This window comes from Misgurnus anguillicaudatus, chromosome 16 (genome assembly GCF_027580225.2).
Source record: "Misgurnus anguillicaudatus chromosome 16, ASM2758022v2, whole genome shotgun sequence".
NCBI classification, from domain to species: domain Eukaryota; kingdom Metazoa; phylum Chordata; class Actinopteri; order Cypriniformes; family Cobitidae; genus Misgurnus; species Misgurnus anguillicaudatus.
In genome coordinates, this window is record NC_073352.2 from 11,234,316 (window position 1) to 11,252,551 (window position 18,236).

Genomic DNA, 18,236 nt, shown 5'->3' on the forward strand with positions numbered 1-18,236 from the left:
GGCTGCGTTAAAAAATTCTCATGCAAATAACAATTAAAATATTTTAATAAGTTTGTTGTGTGGCTGTATTACGTTTATTTTATGTAAATAATAATTAAAAATGTTTTCATAAAAACCTTAATGTATGTGAACTTGATTTGTAAGTGTACTTTGGGGTTGGACCTTGCCTGCGTTTTTTGGGTCCGATTTCAAAGCCCCCAAACCCTTTCAGCGGTGAGGGTGGACGCAGCGATGTCCTCTGCTGGCGTCAGGTCCTAGAGGCAGACCTATGGAAAGAAATCAGACTCAATATTATTAACAAATACATGCACAGTTATCTGTGAACTGGATGCATGTTACAAATGTATTTACTATCCACGAACAAATGTCTTTAGATTTGAATATGTGAAATTCAGAATTTGAATGAACGTGTATCGATTTGTACAAATGTACAAATACACATGTTTTATTGTGTATTCAAATATCATAATTCGCGCGTGCAAAAAGGGAGATGTGCATTTGTGGATCAGGTGACACGCGTGCATTAATCCCGTTCTGTTCATTTGTATATTGAGACTTTCATTTCGCTGTTTAAAGCATTTTATGAGCCAAATACAAACAACTATCAAAGAATGAACTAAAATATGTCTTTGATTTTGTGTCTGCGAATTTTAATATTTACGTGAATGTGCATCGATTTGTACAAACAGAGACATATTTGTGAATTCAGTTGGCATATTTCGTATCATTATTTCACAATTTGTGCACGCAAAAAAGAGGATGAGCATTTGTGGATCAGGCGACGCGCGTGCATTAATCCTGTTCTGTTCATACGAGTTTTGAGACTTAAGTTGCGTGGTTTGCATTGAAAGATCCACGAGCACAGATGTGCTATGAAAAGAGTCACCACTAGGTGTCAGTCTAACAGGGTTTCACACATGGCGGTGAATTCTGTTTTCTGTGCTTCCCTTTAGTCTGGTGTTTTTATAGCATTACGTTAATTATCTATATATATTAAATGTTTTAATGGCTTGGCTACTGAGATGTGTTTGTGTGTGCATGTATGTAATGTATCTTTATTGTCCTTTAATGGTAAGTCAATTATTTTTACAGTATAATTCACTTCATTTTAAAAAGTAATACTTTCATGTATTAAACTATACCATTTATTAAATATTTCATAATTTTCCTATTTTCTATTATTTCTTTTTACCTTATATATATAGCCTATAGGGAAGGGAACAGACTTTGACAGAACACCAGAAATCAGTTGCTTTGCTTAGGACCGATGCTGTTGTCCCCAACGCCAAACAATGTATAATCTGATATAGGAGTCTAAATTTAATTAAGATCCTAAATCAGATTATACGTTATTTAAGGTTATGTGAATAATAACCTATATTTAAGCACTTATAGAATATTGTATTAACAAAGTAGCCTACTTATACACACTTTGAAGTGCTGAACTGCTGATCGGTTCATAAATTATGAACGAAAACATGATTTATAAACGTACATAATTAGTATGATATAGATTGTAAAAAGTCTGTTGCCTGTTGTTAAAAGCGCTCCTCAGGCTTCGTCTTTGGGTCGTCAGAGGGATTACTCGCCCGAATATTAACATTTACTAAATTTCCCATCGGCCCGTACCTGAGACTGATTGCGCGCATCGCCTGTTCTTCATTTGGTGGACTTTATTTATTTCATTTAGATCTTCATTTAGATCTCACCAAACCTGTTCGGTGCGAAGTCTTGCTTTGCCATACGTTGCTGAGCGTTTCTTTGCCTATCTTTACTTGGATTTATATATCCCGACTGTTTATTGGATTAGTATAATCTAATAAAAATGTAATGTACTGTCACCCAGATCAGGAAAGGCAGTAAGGATCCTGATCTGAGTGACAGTACATTACACACACGGTAACGTTTTTTTATTAAGCTCCTAAATCAAATTACTGATTAAATTACAAATAATGTCACTGAACTAGTTTTGTAGCGGTGTCGGACTTTCCCTTGCGGTGATTTTGCGTGGCGCTGTATGCAATTTTACGGCCTTTATTTACTAAAAATATAATTTAAATCCAGAACAACGAGGTACACTAGAAGTTGGGTGCTATGCCTTAACCCTTATGAGAAGAAACATCATCAACACAAGCTACTACAGCTACATTTAAACAAAAATACATAAATAAATTAAAGAACATGGTTTAGGCTTGTTAAGTGCAAATTTTCAGAGCATCGGTATACAGAACACTGCGCTGTAAATGTACAAAACGAATGCAATACACAAGCACATTAAATTAGGCCATTTTCAATAATATATTAGTATTCTCATGAAATGCGTATGTCACGGTCCTGTCGGACATCCGTGCTAGATAGGTCTTAGTGCATCTGACAGGACCGTGGCAGTATCATGTTCGGTGTGGGGACATGTGGGATCACATTCTGTGTGTGGCTTCCACATGTTCTCGGTGTCTTGTTGCTGTCGTGATCTTGCCAGACCTTAGTATAGGTTCAGGTCTATGTTCTGTGGGCAAGGTCAGGGCAGCAGTGTGTGTACGTGGGAACACGTGTGTTCACATCATATCTGTGTGACACGTGTTCCCAGTGTTTTGTGGCTGTCATGGTCTTGCCTGACCTTGGTTATTATCCAGAGGGCAGGACCAGGGCAGCATTGTTTTATGTGGGAATACGTGTGTTTTCACATCATGTATGTGTAACACGTATTCCCAGTGTCTTGTCACTTTTACCCTACTCCCTTATGTAATCATGTCTTAAGTGATTAATTATGTTCACCTGTTCCCCATTGATGTGCTGTCTATATAATGCCCTTGTGTTTTCTGTGTGGTGTGCGTGCGTTGTTTGTTGATACTGTGGCTGTTTCTCAATTCCAAGAACGCAAAGAACGGACTTGCGTCCTCGTGGAGATCGGTCTTGCCAGGCGACCTTGGAAGAACGAACTCGGAAGTTTTGCCGCAATGACTTCTGGGGCGTAAAGCGATTTCAGCAAGTCTGCACTCGATGCATCCTCGATATCAAGAACACATCCGGGTATTTTCATGCGTCCTCTGTCCTTGCGTTCTTGAGAATTGGAATGAACTTCGACCGTTAATGATGACGTAGAGCGAGGACACGAGGACGCAAGATCGCTGAAGAACGCATATTGAGAAACAGCCTGTGTTTATGTCACCAGTTTCCATCCGAGTTTTTCTCGTGTTCTGTTTTATTTTGTGTTCCAGCACAGTGTTTTTGTTCCCTTCTGTTTTTACCCCCTCGTGGGTGTTTTCAGTTACAGTTAATAAATAGTTATATTTTTGTACATCTTGCGTTTGGGTTCATCTGTTACTTTTCCACAATCCGGTTAATACCAGCCGTAACAGCGTACAAATAACACGCAGTTTGATTATCGTGCAATACATAGGCTACATAAAATTACAATTTTGAGTGAATATGTTACGCAAGTCCTTCCTGTTCCCTTATGGCTCATCTATTCGTGTTTTTTAATAATTGGTTTCTCATTTGTTTTTTACCATTGTCTCTTGGGTTTGGGGTTAGAGTAAGTTTTTGTAAAATAAAATGATATCCAAACCCAATCGGCAATGGTTTAAAAAACAGACAAAAAAACAACGACACCAAACGATGCGCCATTTAAGTGAACGGGAAGGACTAGCATATGCACGCAAAATTGGAATTAGGCGTAGGCTATGTATTGCACGATAATCACACTGATTGCTATTCATACGCATTTGATGATAATAGGTTGATTAGATAAATTAATGTGTATCTATAAAGTATGAAAACGAATGAATCAGTATTTTGGCTAAATTAAGATGGATCATTTCAAGATCATTTTCAGTCATTTAGATTTTGTCATCATTTCAGAACACGCTTATTCTATCTATAACAACTTACATTATATCATGTGTGTTTCTTGAATATATGTTGAAAATATATATATAAAAAAGTACAAAATAAAATCGTTCAGCTCATGGGGAGTGAACAAAAAGACGTTAAAGTCTCTCCGCAAGGACGTGCTGAAACTGTCGAGTCGACAGATGATCATCATGCTTAAAATGTTTCACCCAGAAATTAATAATGAAAACTTGAATATCTAAATGCCCAGGTAAGAGTCAAGTGTTCAGTCAGTTCACTATAAAGAAAAAAGCCAACGACATTGGCTGCAGCTTCCTCATCCACGGGCGGATGCTGCAGATACACAAAGAAAAAACTATAAAGGTTTAAATGCTGGTAAAAAACTAGTCATTCAGGGCTCCAGACTAACGTTTTTGTTATTAGGAGCAATGTAGCCCCTGACTGAAAATTTTAGGAGCGCTAGCAGAAAATTTAGGGCACACCTTAAATAAGCCTACAATGCAATATTTTGACATTTTCCCAAAATAACTGCATTACTGAAAAATACTAAATAGACTTAACTATGCAGTTGCTGCACATGTCATCATTATGCACAATTAATGAAACTTTCAGAATAGGAAGTTATGAATCAAAGATTCACACAACCCCCTTAACTAGGCATAAGATAGGCTACATATAGGCTACAATAAGTTATATCTAGATAGCATACTTTAATGAGATGAGTGGCAGGGCAGCAGTTTACATGCTTGTATCTTTTACACGTTTCTCATCTTTTATCTAGTTTTCCTTGGGCACTGATGTAGACCTTTATTCTCGTCTATAATGTTTTTAGTGTTAATGTAGGCTAAAAGTTGTCCGGCTCTCTTTATCTCTCATCGCTGTAATGTTTAACCGGCGCGGTTCTGAGTGCGATGTGTTAACTTTACCAGGGCTGCGTAGATCCATCGGTAAAATCAACCGAGCGTATGGTGACATAAAACGATATACGCGATTACGCGTCATGCAATTGAGCGGTTAAAACCCGATCGTGCATTCCGTAGTGCCCGCACATGCTCGAGTACTTGTAAAAACGTTTTGGCCGCAGTCTGGAGACCTTGGTGACCCCCTATTGCCTGGGGCACTCGCCCAATATTGACAATGCAGCCCTGGCTGTAGCCTGTGATTTAACGAAATGACCTCTTACCAATTTATTTGGCCTTCATTATACATGTATGATGTGAAAAACAAGAAGGTCATAGCTAGTTTCATTAATTCAATGTAAAAAGCGCCGTGGTTGCATTCATGCGGTTGGCTTGTCAGTGCGGTAATACAGGATTGCGTTAATTAGTAGGTCCAAGGCGGCTGATTTCGGGTGTTCTGTCAAAGTCTGTTCCCTTCCCTTTAGTGTAGCGTTTTTATCACGGTATGTTTTTATATATTTATAAAGACTAAAGATTTGAATGGTTTATACAAAAAAAATAATAATAATTTAACGTATTATATAATACAGTTTATTAAATATTTCATGCTTTCCCCGGTTTTCTATTTTGGTATTATTTATAACCTGTTTTAATAAAATTGTTTTAATAATTATTATGTGGACATTCTTAATAAATATAGCACAAACCCATGATGTGAAGTGTTATTTATATATAAACAGGCTGGGGCATATTAATTTTTATGCATGTAACACAATAATTGTAAAACAAACACGTAGGCTATATATATAAGGTAAAAAGAAATAATAGAAAATAGGAAAATTATGAAATATTTAATGAATGGTATAGTTTAATACGTACATGAAAGTATTACTTTTTAAAATGAAGTGAATTATACTGTAAAAATAATTGACTTACCATTAAAGGACAATAAAGATACATTACATACATGCACACAAACACATCTCAGTAGCCAAGCCATTAAAACATTTAATATATATAGATAATTAACGTAATGCTATAAAAACACCAGACTAAAGGGAAACACAGAAAACAGAATTCACCGCCATGTGTGAAACCCTGTTAGACTGACACCTAGTGGTGACTCTTTTCATAGCACATCTGTGCTCGTGGATCTTTCAATGCAAACCACGCAACTTAAGTCTCAAAACTCGTATGAACAGAACAGGATTAATGCACGCGCGTCGCCTGATCCACAAATGCGCATCCTCTTTTTTGCGTGCACAAATTGTGAAATAATGATACGAAATATGCCAACTGAATTCACAAATATGTCTCTGTTTGTACAAATCGAAGCACATTCACGTAAATATTAAAATTCGCAGACACAAAATCAAAGACATCCCTCTAGTTCATTCACTGATAGCTGCCTGCACCCGGCTCACAAAATGCTCCAAACAGCGAAATGAAAGTCTCAATACACAAACGAACAGAACGGGACCAATGCACGCGTGTCACCTGATCCACAAATGCACATCTCCCTTTTTGCACCCGCGAATTATGATATTTGAATACACAACAAAACATGTGCATTTGTACATTTGCACAAATCGACACACGCTCATCCAAACCCTGAACCTCACACACTCAAATCCAAAGACATTTGCTCGTGGACAGCAAAACACACCTGCAACATGCATCCAGTTCACAGATAACTTTGCATGTATTTGTTAATAATATTGAGTCTGATTTCTTTCCATACAGACCAACCCCTTATTGATTTGCGTCTGGCACAAGAGTTATTTCTCCCGCCGGGAAAATAGCAACAGCGCCCAAGATCCGCCCACAAAGTCAATTGCGCTTTGCGCTTCGCACTTGCATTTCAGATCGTTAAAATAGGGCCCCTTAGGTTCAAAGGCAGTGGCGGCCGGTGACTTTTTTTCGAGGGCGCACAATTCAAAGCTTGTCACAACATGTATGTAGCCATCATGCGTGTGGCTCGTCATTTCAAAATATGTGTTCGGCGCATCATGTAAACTTGCGTGCATCACGTGCACATGCCTGCTGCAGACGCGTCTAAAGGGTTTTGCCAGATACTCGCTTAATAGAGGTGGAACGGTACACAGATGTCACGGTTCGGTTCGTACCTCAGTTCAGACGACACGGTTCGGTTTAATTTCGGTACAATGGAGGGAAAAACAAAACAAAAATGCAGAAGGCAATTTTTTTTAGTACTTAAGATAATCTTAAAAACATAGGTGTCCTTATCTGTGTTATTGTGAGATGTCATGAATACGAACTGAAATGCATTTAACATATCTCGTATAAAAAAAATTTATAAACTTGTACTCATCTTTCATACAAAAATGGGTTTCAAATGTATTACAAGTTACCCAAGTACATTTTTAAATGACATTTTAGCACATTTATTTATTTCATATTAATGTACTAAAGAACAAAAAAAATGTAGGCCTGTAGGCAGAGGTGGGTAGTAACGAATTACATTTACTTCGTTACATTTACTTGAGTACATTTTTTGGGTAACTAGTACTTTTAGAGTAAATTTAGGGATGGGTACTTTTTACTCTTACTCAAGTACATTTCTAATGAAAAATCTGTACTTTTACTTCGCTACATTCGGTGGCGTTACTACGCTACTTTCAAATGGTAATAATTAATGAATATATTTATTTTTTAAGTTTATATGGCTTGTTCGAAAGTCTCGCGAGACATTAGAGAGGCTGCGTGTGTTGCGAGGGGTGGCTACGTATCACCCTTTAGCGCGCGTAGATGAAAGGAGATGACTGAAGCATAGGATGACCTATGCAAGCTATCGGAGGCAGATCACGCGTGGCCTCAAGTTTGGTCTATGTTTACACTACAAAAGGTCAAAAAGAATAGTTTCATGATGCGATGTATGCTTTGTGCACCAAAACGAACTGACATCTCAGCGTACAGGAATTCAAGCTCCAACCTGAAACAACACGGCGGTACGTGTCACTTTGTGCAGTGCCTTATAATAATATTATTTCACGTACTGTTTTTGTCATATGCGCTCTTGTGCAAGCAATGAAAATTACTCTAACCTTACAAACAACACACGTTCACATCTGCACATTTCCATATCATTTCCTCATAAAACTAAACAAATTGAACAGCATAATGTTAAGTCTTGCATTAATATAATACGGGAGAACCGGGGCAAAAGTAACGCTGGACGAAAGTAACAAAGCGATTTTCTCAGAGGACTGATAACATTTGCATTCCAAACTATGACAGCATCTTTGCAACCCTTGACAGAGCTGACAAATATTGCGTTATTTACTCACCATTTTCCGGGTGTACTGTAGATCCAGAAAGGTGTTTTCAACCATAAGTAAATTCCAAAAGCGGTCATTGTTTTCTTATAACGCGTTTTGTTTCTCGTTTCATCAATCTTCAGGTTATTTAGTGCTCTAACACATCCTGAAGTTTGACTTCTCAAGAGTTTTTCAAAATAAAAGTAAATCGGGTTTAAATGTGAGGAGATCCTGTCAGGACGAAAGTAACACTTACTTTTGTACCATTTATATTATTCTAATTTTATTTAATTTAATTTACATAGTGTTCAAACTGTTGAATTTAAGTTTGTACTGTTGGTTGCTTTTGAAACATTTGATAAAACTGAAATTTAAAATGAAAATATAATTTCATTATTTTTTACAAATATAAATTACAAAATATGTTTGCAGTTACATATTAAAGAGGTCATAGTCATGTATAGTTAATAAAAACAAGTGTAACACGAAAATCTACATTGTTTTGTTGTGTTAAAAAAAAGTAACAATTCACCACTTATGTTCAAAGTGAAAATACTAGTCATTTTACATTTGTTCAAAATTCCACCTGGTATTAATAGACCACACTTGTGAGTTACTGACCACAGCAAAAATATATCTCTGTCTGAAACATTATCTTTAAAAATTTAAAAAACTTAAAAAGAAAAAAAATCTGAAAAATGGTACTTTTTGCCTGTTCTCCCCTACACATAACCGGACACCTTACTTAAATGTAGAAAATACATACGAATAAAAACTGGATTGTATTTTATTTAATTCCTTCCTATATACTTATAAAAATAAAAGAATAAAGTATGTTTTTAAAGAAACATGTTTTATATATTATAATAAATGTAGAGTTGATTTGCAAAAACAGATGAGTTCCATTTGAAATTCTAAAATAAGCATTTTATCAAGCTCCTTGTGTTCATTAATTGCACATTAATGGCAATGAAAATAACCTATTCATATAAAAACATGATAACAAACAGAGACACACACATTCTTTTTTTGCTTACTGTAAGCTTGTTTAAAGGCAGATGCAGCCAAATTTTGTTGTGAACGTGAAAATAAGGACACAGTTAACTGTCAGAAAACAGTCAGTGTGTGTTTAAGATTTTTTTAGTGACACGTTATGTGATGTTGGAGGACTGAGATAGACTGCTTTACTTTAACCTAGGTTTATTAGTAGTATATAAGCAGAACAATGAGACTTTTAAGGAGAGGTTTGTGAAAGCCCTCCAAGTTGTCTGAAATTTAGGGATTTTACGCTTCTTTTCAATCTGATCGGAAGTAACGAGTAACTAACTACTTGAGTAGTTTTTTCATCTAATACTTTTTTACTCTTACTCAAGTAAATAATTAGATTGTTACTTTTACTTTTACTTGAGTAAATTTTTGTATAAGTACTTGTACTTTTACTTGAGTACAGATTTTGGGTACTCTACCCACCTCTGCCTGTAGGATGCATTAATAGGTGTGTACGACTTCATCAGGCGCTGCAAGAAACGACAAGTGATGACATCAGAGTACCGCAAGAGCGAGTTAAATCAGCCACCTCCGCAAGATTTCTCGCGGTACTCCGACGCTGATGGCGCTGCCTAAAGTTGAGCACACGTAAAAATCTGAAAGCAGCTGAACTCGACAGAACTGCCCTGCGTATGCATGCGCTTCGTCCATTAATTGTATATACTGTAGCAGGACAATTTATCTCCCACTTCTCAGCGTGAGAAATACAAGGTGTGGCGGCGTGTGAACTGACTGAAATGCGTGTGTCTCATGGTGAATGCGGGTGACTTGAGAGCCCCGATTAGATGTATTTCCACTCACATACCCAAAAACTGCTGAAAACGCTGACACACAGTCCTCGTCTTTTCCATCACTCTCTCGCCTGTACTACTGTAACTGACTGGAAAACTAAAGTTTTCCCAAACTTGCGATCTTAAAGAGGCCGGCGGACCCTCACCACCATTTGCCATACTCGCTGTCGCTGCTATCTGACTCACTCACTCACTCGACCGTCAACCTGACAAAAAAATGCAGAGTGCCAGAGAATGTAGACGGGCTCTGATAGAGGGCATACATAGGCGGAGCTCGGCTGCATCGGCGCCAATCATAGCTTCAGAGCTAAAGCGGGGCTACAGATTAGCTGTCCCTAAAGAATCCGCGTATCTAACAGTAGTTCCGCATTACATTAATTATTTCGCAAGTTTTTTTTATTTTCATACTGTGTATTCTCCGTTTAAATTCATGCACCGAACCGTGACCCCCGTACCGATTCGGTTCGAAACGAATACATGTACCGTTCCACCCCTATTGCTTAACACTAAACTCTGATTATACATGAGATTAAGTTAGTGTCTTGCGTGTATTTTGTGAAAGGGTATCTTTTATCATAATTCCTTTCGACACCTGTGCCGCAGGCATTTATTTTGAAATGACGCATGATGCACATGGTTCACATGACGCAAAGATTCAATTTTTTTAACATGACGAGCAGCACACATGACACTCCAAACACATATTTCTCGAAAGAGAAGTCACCGGCCGGCACTGTTCAAAGGTGTACTTTTTGAAAGGGTACTCCACAGTGACCCACAGGAACCCCTTTTTTAAAAACCTTTTTATTCTGGCAGTGAGTGCTATGCATTAGGGATAAAACAATTTCTGGTTTCACTGTAAAAAATGTCCAATGTTTTAATAGTTAAATAGTTTAAAAGTTTGAGAGTTTGGCTTGTAACCTGAGAGTTGCCGTTGCAAGGCTCATGGCCACCCTTCAGGTTGCGAATGAGGTGCCCTTGAGGAAGGCACCAAGTTTTGCAACAAAGTTATAGTTTGTTTTGCAAGCACTGCATCACTGAAATTTTATGGTTTATGAAATTTCCTGTTTTGATGAAATAGAATTTGGGATTTGAGGCCTCTCTAGTGAAGAAAGATGGCTCTGGAAGTCACTTGGATCACAGTCAAGAGATACGACAGTAAGTAACTTTATAGATATGTCCAGTATTTGAAAGTGATCTATTTGTTAAAGGTCCCGTTCTTCCTATGTTTTTGAAGCTTTGATTGTGTTTACAGTGCGCAATATAACATGTGTTCATGTTTCAGGTGTAAAAAAGGCAATATTTTTACACAATTTACTTATCTGTATAGCGCTGTTTTCACTGTCCTCAAAACAGGCTGATGTCTTCCTTCTTCTATGAAGTCCCTCCTTCAGAAATACATAATGAGTTCTGATTGTGTAGTTTGTTTAGTGTGTTGTGATTCGATAGCAGCTTAGCTTGCCGTTAGCTTAGCTGGCGACTGACATATTCCTGTGGGCGGAGTTTAGTCAAAAAACTGTTCTACTGAGGTCATTAAAGCAGGAAGTAGAGGGGTGTAGTCCAAACCGGCCATTCACTGTAGGCTTTAAAATGGGAATTCTGTTAAAGAAAATTTATCGCCTGGCTGTGAACTTTGAGCTTTATCATTTTACAGGTATTATTTATGCTATTATAGCAACATTACACACTAACTAAGGTTTAAAAATGGGATCAGAAAGAACGTGACCTTTAAATACGATGACCTAATGGAGCTAATGTTTCTCATTGGGCTTTTGCAATAATTGGTCTCTGCTCTCTTCTTCCAGGTGGAGAAGGTCGTTTCTCATCAGTTTGTTTTTCTGTGTTCCTGTTATGGGCATGATGACCTACATGATTATAGTGGATCATATGGTGGAAATGTCCCACCACCATAATGCCACATCTGAAGACATAGAAAAGGTTCACTCCACCATGTTTCTGGAGAAACAGCTTTTGCCAGGCCTCTCCATCATGAACCTGGTCTCGTTCCTCTTCTGTGTACCGGTGCAGGTAAACATTTTTTCTGAAACACTGTGGAAAGAAAAAAATATGCAAACACTACCTTTTACAGTATATGAAAGATACTTTTGTGGATTGTAATCACTAATTTTTTTCATTGCAGTTTATTGGTGGGCGGTATTTCTATGGACAAGCCTACAAAGCTTTGAAACACAAGACAGCCAATATGGATGTGCTTATAGTACTGGCCACCACGATAGCGTTCACATACTCCTTGGTGATTCTTCTGGTTGCCATGGTGGAGAAGGCAAAGGTGAATCCCATCACCTTCTTTGATACTCCTCCCATGCTGTTTGTGTTCATCTCGCTGGGCAGATGGCTGGAGCAGATTGCCAAGAGTATTTATTTCATCTCATGAACATGACTGTAAGCAAACATAAAAATTAGTTAAACGAGTTCTTCGTCTGCCTGTTTGAAATGTAAGCTCAGTTTTCAAGAGTGCTGGTGATTGATGGATGTGATTTTTTTTTGTGTTTTTTTTTAATCACATAGTAAGACTTCAGAGGCTCTGTCCAAGCTCATGTCTTTACAAGCAACAGAGGCCACGGTTGTTACCCTGAATGCTGATATGTCTGTGTTAAGGTTTGTTTCAGTTCTCCATTTCATATAATTAGAGTGCTTGCAAGGGAAAACATTATTTTTGTCCTTCTTCTTTTCTATTTCCTTCTTCCTTATCCTCAAAGTTAAATCAACATTTTTCCCAAAAATGAAAATGCTGTCATAATTTACTTACCATCATTCCATCCCAAACTTCCTTTCTTCAGTTGAACACACACACACACACACACACACACACACACACACACACACACACACACACACACACACATAATTTTATAATAAAATGCCATCATGTTATCTCATAAACAAACTTAAGTTTGCTGTTTTTATATTATCACAGTTACTACTTTTATATCTAACATAGTTTCAATGTTTCTTGATAAGGGTTAATGGATATATAATTTAGGAAAGGGGTACCTCGCCAAAGGTTTATTACTTGTGGGGGTCCCTGCCATCATAAAGTTTAAAAAGCCCTGATATAAATAAATGACTCCATTGGGTTAATAAATAATTTAATCTAAAGCGAATAAGTAACTATGTTTACACGCACCCTCATAATGCGATTAATGATATTTTGGCAATATTGCACTTGCTCTTCATCTCATGTAAACACAATACTTCCATCAAAATAATGTGATTAAGCTCATAATTGCAGCATGTGTAATCGTAATAAAACGTGGGGTATGCAGATTTTAATTGCAATAAACGGGCATGTTAACACTTTAATTGCATTTATTTTGAAATGTAATGTAATGCACACGGACCTTAAGCACAGATTCGTACAAAAGGTTTTCCTGAACTCTGTCAACATGACTCGCTAACCACAGTCTCTGGTTCATCGAGAGACAGTGCAAATAATGTGACAGCAGTGTATACAATCGTTACAGAGGCATTGTCATATTATTTCTGTTCATCATAGTGTCAAATTACAAAAAACGTCAATGGGAAAGTATTAAACATAAATACTGTATATTTAAAACATGTAAGTGAGTTCATCATTTGTGCTATTCATTGAGGTATTTGAATAAAAATTCTTAGCGAATAATATTAATAATGAAAATTGCATGTTCACAGGAATGAAGAGGTTGGCTGAAGTCATGTGCTTACTCTGATTATTGGAAATAATCACATTATTGATGCGCATATAAACATAGTCAATGTTTTTGAGAGAAAATGATTACTATTTTGAGCTTATTTTGCATTTGAAACATCATATTATTTTGCATGTCTTGCATGTGATGACTCTCACACATTTGACAACTAGTCACAAGACACGTGAAAACCATTAAGATTCAAGATTCATTCATGTGTATGCACTGTTTTAAAAAAATAAAAGTTTATTAAAGCTTATACCAGCATCCAAGTAGAAGTCTGTTAAATGTAAATTCAGGTCAGGTGGTGCAACCAGTAAGTCAAAGGGTGCAACTGCTATGAATGCCCCTAAGAAATAAAAAGAAGTTTGACCTAAATCATTTTAGTTTTAATAAAAGGTTGGCTATTAGTAATTATTATACTTTATTAAATTATTATTCTTAAATGTATAGTTCTCAAATGTTAGTTTTATGGTCAAGTTGTTTTACACTTTCAAACTATTTTTAGGAATATAATTTTAAATGCCACGATCAAATAAACAAACAATCATCATGAACAGAAAGCACATTAAAGGAATAGTCTACTCATTTTCAATATTAAAATATGTTATTACCTTAACTAAGAATTGTTGATACATCCCTCTTATCATCTGTGTGCGTGCACGTAAGCGCTGGAGCGCGCTTTAGCTTAGCCCCATTCATTCAATGCTACCATTTAGAGATAAAGTTACAAGTGACCAAACACATCAACGTTTTTCCTATTTAAGACGAGTAGTTATACGAGCAAGTTTGGTGGTACAAAATAAAACGTAGCGCTTTTCTAAGCGGATTTAAAAGAGGAACTATATTTTATGGCGTGGTAGCACTTTTGGGAGTACTTCGACTCGCCTGAAAAGTCCGCTCCCCTTCTCACTCTCATAATGGGAGAGGGAGGGTGTTACTGCGCGAGTCGAAGTACTCCCAAAAGTGCTACTACGCCATAAAATATAGTTCCTCTTTTAAATCCGCTTAGAAAAGCGTTACGTTTTATTTTGTACCACCAAACTTGCTCGTATAACTACTCGTCTTAAATAGGAAAAACGTTGATGTGTTTGGTCACTTCTAACTTTATCTCTAAATGGTACAATTGAATGAATGGGGCTAAGCTAAATGCTATCGAAGCGTTGCAGCGCGCTCCAGCGCTTACGTGCACGCACACAGATGATAGAGGGGTGTATCAACAGTTCTTAGTTAAGGTAATAACATATTTTAATATTGAAAAAAATGAGTAGACTATTCCTTTAAAACCTAAGAAAATCTGGCAAAAAGACAATGATTGGTTGTAACACCTGACATTATTTTAAACGGGGTTATTAAAAATAGTGTGAAAAAACATTTAAATGTACTGAGATGATTAATAAAAACAACTTTTTAAATGCATTGCATCCATTTTGTAAAGAATTTTACAATTATACAGACGAGAAAACCAAACATCTGCTGTTTGTCATGGCAACAGCAAAGCAGATCTGATTTACATAAAACCAAAGCATTAACACCGTAACGCTATTCATTTGCTACATCACAAGCACTGATGTATCCTTGTAGAAATGCAAATGTGGTTTTTAGTTTGTTTCCTTTGAAAGGAAAGCACATTTTGTATAATAATCTCTATCTCTCAGTGAGGAGCAGGTGGATGTGGAGCTGGTACAGAGAGGAGATATTGTCAAGGTTGTGCCTGGAGGGAAATTTCCAGTAGATGGTCGAGTGATTGAAGGACACTCCACGGCAGACGAGTCTCTCATTACAGGTTAGAGAGGACACATTTTTGTCTGGACACATCTCAGTCCCTAAATGCAAAGCCTTTCTGTTAAACTTATCATGCACATGTAAATTTCATCTGTCTCTGGTTTTGTTATAGGTGAAGCCATGCCTGTGACCAAGAAGCTGGGCAGTACTGTCATTGCAGGCTCTATAAATCAGAACGGCTCTCTGCTGATCAAAGCCACTCACGTGGGCATGGACACCACCCTCTCTCAGATCGTCAAACTTGTAGAAGAGGCACAGACATCAAAGGTGTGTCTGTAATATTAGCATCTGAACATTTCATTCGACTGCTGCAGATTGTTTGGGTTAACACAGTTAATAATAATGGTTATTCTGCTTTATAAAAAACAGATCAGCTGTACCGATTCTTTCCGAATAAACTCGACCCCTCGAGTTGTACCGCGGGCGGGGCGAATCACGAGCAAGCAACACACACAAAACATTATCCCACTATCTCTAAATGACTTATGATTTACTACATTTTCGTGTCTTTTACATTTATATGCAAACAAAACACAGACATTTGATGCAGTTTTACTTACCGCCTGCAACTCCTGACCCAGTTGGGATTCAATGAACAAACACACACGTACATCTCCGCTGCTACCCCGGATAAACAAACTATGTCCATTGTTTCCATGATGTTGGGTACTTTGGAAAGCTGAACAAGCCAAATTTCCCTCACAAACAACAACACACTTCTCTAGTGACGTTCATGTCAGCTCTTAGTTGGGCTTTTTTTGACACTTTGCTTATGTTTAGCACAAGGAATCCAACTCTGATGGCGCTTTTCCATTGCATAGTACTCAATGGAAAAGCTAACCAAGTCAAAGTGAGATGAGCTCACCCGACCTGACCCAAACCAAATTGTGGGGTACTATGCAATGGAAAAGCACCAAAACAGTGTTAATAAGTCAGAATGCATGAAATAGCTTTAGACCCCACCCCCATGTCCAAATTATAAGAATAACTAAAATATTACAATTAAAATATGAGTAAGATAGACTTACATAAACATAAAAAACATAATTCTTAAAATAAGTTGCCTACTTTCATATCTTATTCAATATATATTTTTATCTAGGATGCAAAATTAGCACATCTGACAAAACATTTAACCTTTGCTTCTCCTTTTTTAAACTTTCCAAAATTCAGGCTCCCATTCAGCAGTTTGCCGATAAGATCAGCGGCTACTTTGTCCCCTTCATTGTGGTAATCTCTTTCCTGACACTGATTGTCTGGATTCAGATCGGCTTTGTCAACTTTCCACTGGTGGAGAAATATTTTCCTGTGAGTACATCACTTGTTTTTTGTTGTTTTCCTTTCTTTTTTGTAGCATTTTTTTAATATTGTAACATTTATAGTAGTTTTTTTTAATCATCTTTCATACTTTTCATACTTTCTCATACTTTTATCACTATACAATGTATAAATGTATAAAGTAGGCCTCTTCTTCATAACCAGGAGTTGCATACTAAGAGCCAACTTGTATGTGACGTATGTGTCTATAAAATCCAGACTAAAGTCTCATAATTTTATGTTGAGATCAGCAGCATCAAAGTTTTATTTCAGTCATTGATTTCAAACTTTGACATGACCATACTTAGTCAATATAAAGATATCAAGGTTATATTTTCACACAATATTTATTAACATTATGTAGGAGGATTTTATACAGAATTTCAGAATTTTCAATAAGGTTTTTTGGGGGACATTCTTAATTTATTTTTGGGGGGGGATTTTTAATTTCTTTTGGTAGCATTTTTACCCCCATTCATTTTTTTTTTACTTTACTAGGCCCTTTTAAAAGTAATCAAATCTGAAGGGTTCAAATACCGTGTTTATATTTTCTCCTCAAATGTAAACTAATGTGTCTCTCTACAGGGTTATAATAAAAGCATATCTGAAACCGAGGCAGTGATCCGCTTCGCCTTCCAGGCCTCCATCACCGTGTTGTGCATTGCCTGCCCGTGTTCGTTGGGTCTCGCCACCCCGACAGCAGTGATGGTGGGAACTGGAGTGGGAGCTCAGAATGGAATCCTCATTAAGGGTGGAGAACCATTAGAGATGGCACATAAGGTGAGGGACAGGGAGTCTAGTCCTATGCACGTTAATTTAGGGATTTTTCTATAGTTTCAATTGTGGTGTCATGCAGAGAAAGACGTTTTTATAAAATCCCTTGTGCTGCAGATTCAGTCGGTGGTGTTCGATAAAACTGGCACCATCACGCATGGAGCACCCAAGGTGGTCCAGGCGAAGATGTTGATGGAGGGAAATCGGATGCCGCGCTCGAAACTGCTGGCGATCATTGGCACAGCGGAGAACAACAGTGAACATCCGCTGGGTGCTGCCATCACCAAATACTGCAAAAAGGTCCGTTTATCATTGACAGCGTGTTTTAGTAGGCAGAGCTTCCACTACGGACTGCAGTTTGAAATGCGCTAATTTTACTAATTCATACTCAAACAAGTGTTTTTAAATACATTATTACTTATTTTATGTCATAAACGCGTGACATTAGGTACGTTTACATGCAACCATATAATCCGTTTGTAATCGCATTTATGATTCAATCGTATTGAAAAGTCTTCATGTAAACACCTTAATCAATACGAATGAGGACGATCGGATGGAAATTTGGATCGTATTGAGGGGGTGGTGTACTCCGATCTGTACTCCGAGAAAAGTACGCATGTAAACGCATGAATCGTAGTATTTTCTCAATCTGAGGCAAAAATACCTTGTGCACATGTGCAGAACATTTGTGGTTCAAGTTCCGTGTTATATTTACCTCTTATGTCACATGATTCTCCTCACAGAAACACGCAATAGCAAGGCAACAGGATCACACATTATTAAAGAATTAGTCAATTTTCT

At 37.2% G+C, this 18,236-nt stretch overlaps 1 protein-coding gene across 2 annotated transcripts in view; it reads left to right on the plus strand.

Moving 5' to 3' along the window:
* Positions 1 to 18,236, plus strand: part of atp7a (ATPase copper transporting alpha) — a 43,953-nt gene that overhangs the window by 17,560 nt on the left and 8,157 nt on the right. For both annotated transcript variants that reach the window (XM_073854121.1, XM_055178255.2), the window contains exons 8-16: positions 10,949 to 11,025; positions 11,673 to 11,895; positions 12,008 to 12,241; positions 12,395 to 12,486; positions 15,215 to 15,342; positions 15,454 to 15,608; positions 16,515 to 16,649; positions 17,244 to 17,438; positions 17,550 to 17,732. In XM_073854121.1, coding sequence (XP_073710222.1) covers positions 10,949 to 11,025; positions 11,673 to 11,895; positions 12,008 to 12,241; positions 12,395 to 12,486; positions 15,215 to 15,342; positions 15,454 to 15,608; positions 16,515 to 16,649; positions 17,244 to 17,438; positions 17,550 to 17,732 — 1,422 coding nt within the window. The remainder of the gene's footprint in view (positions 1 to 10,948; positions 11,026 to 11,672; positions 11,896 to 12,007; positions 12,242 to 12,394; positions 12,487 to 15,214; positions 15,343 to 15,453; positions 15,609 to 16,514; positions 16,650 to 17,243; positions 17,439 to 17,549; positions 17,733 to 18,236) is intronic.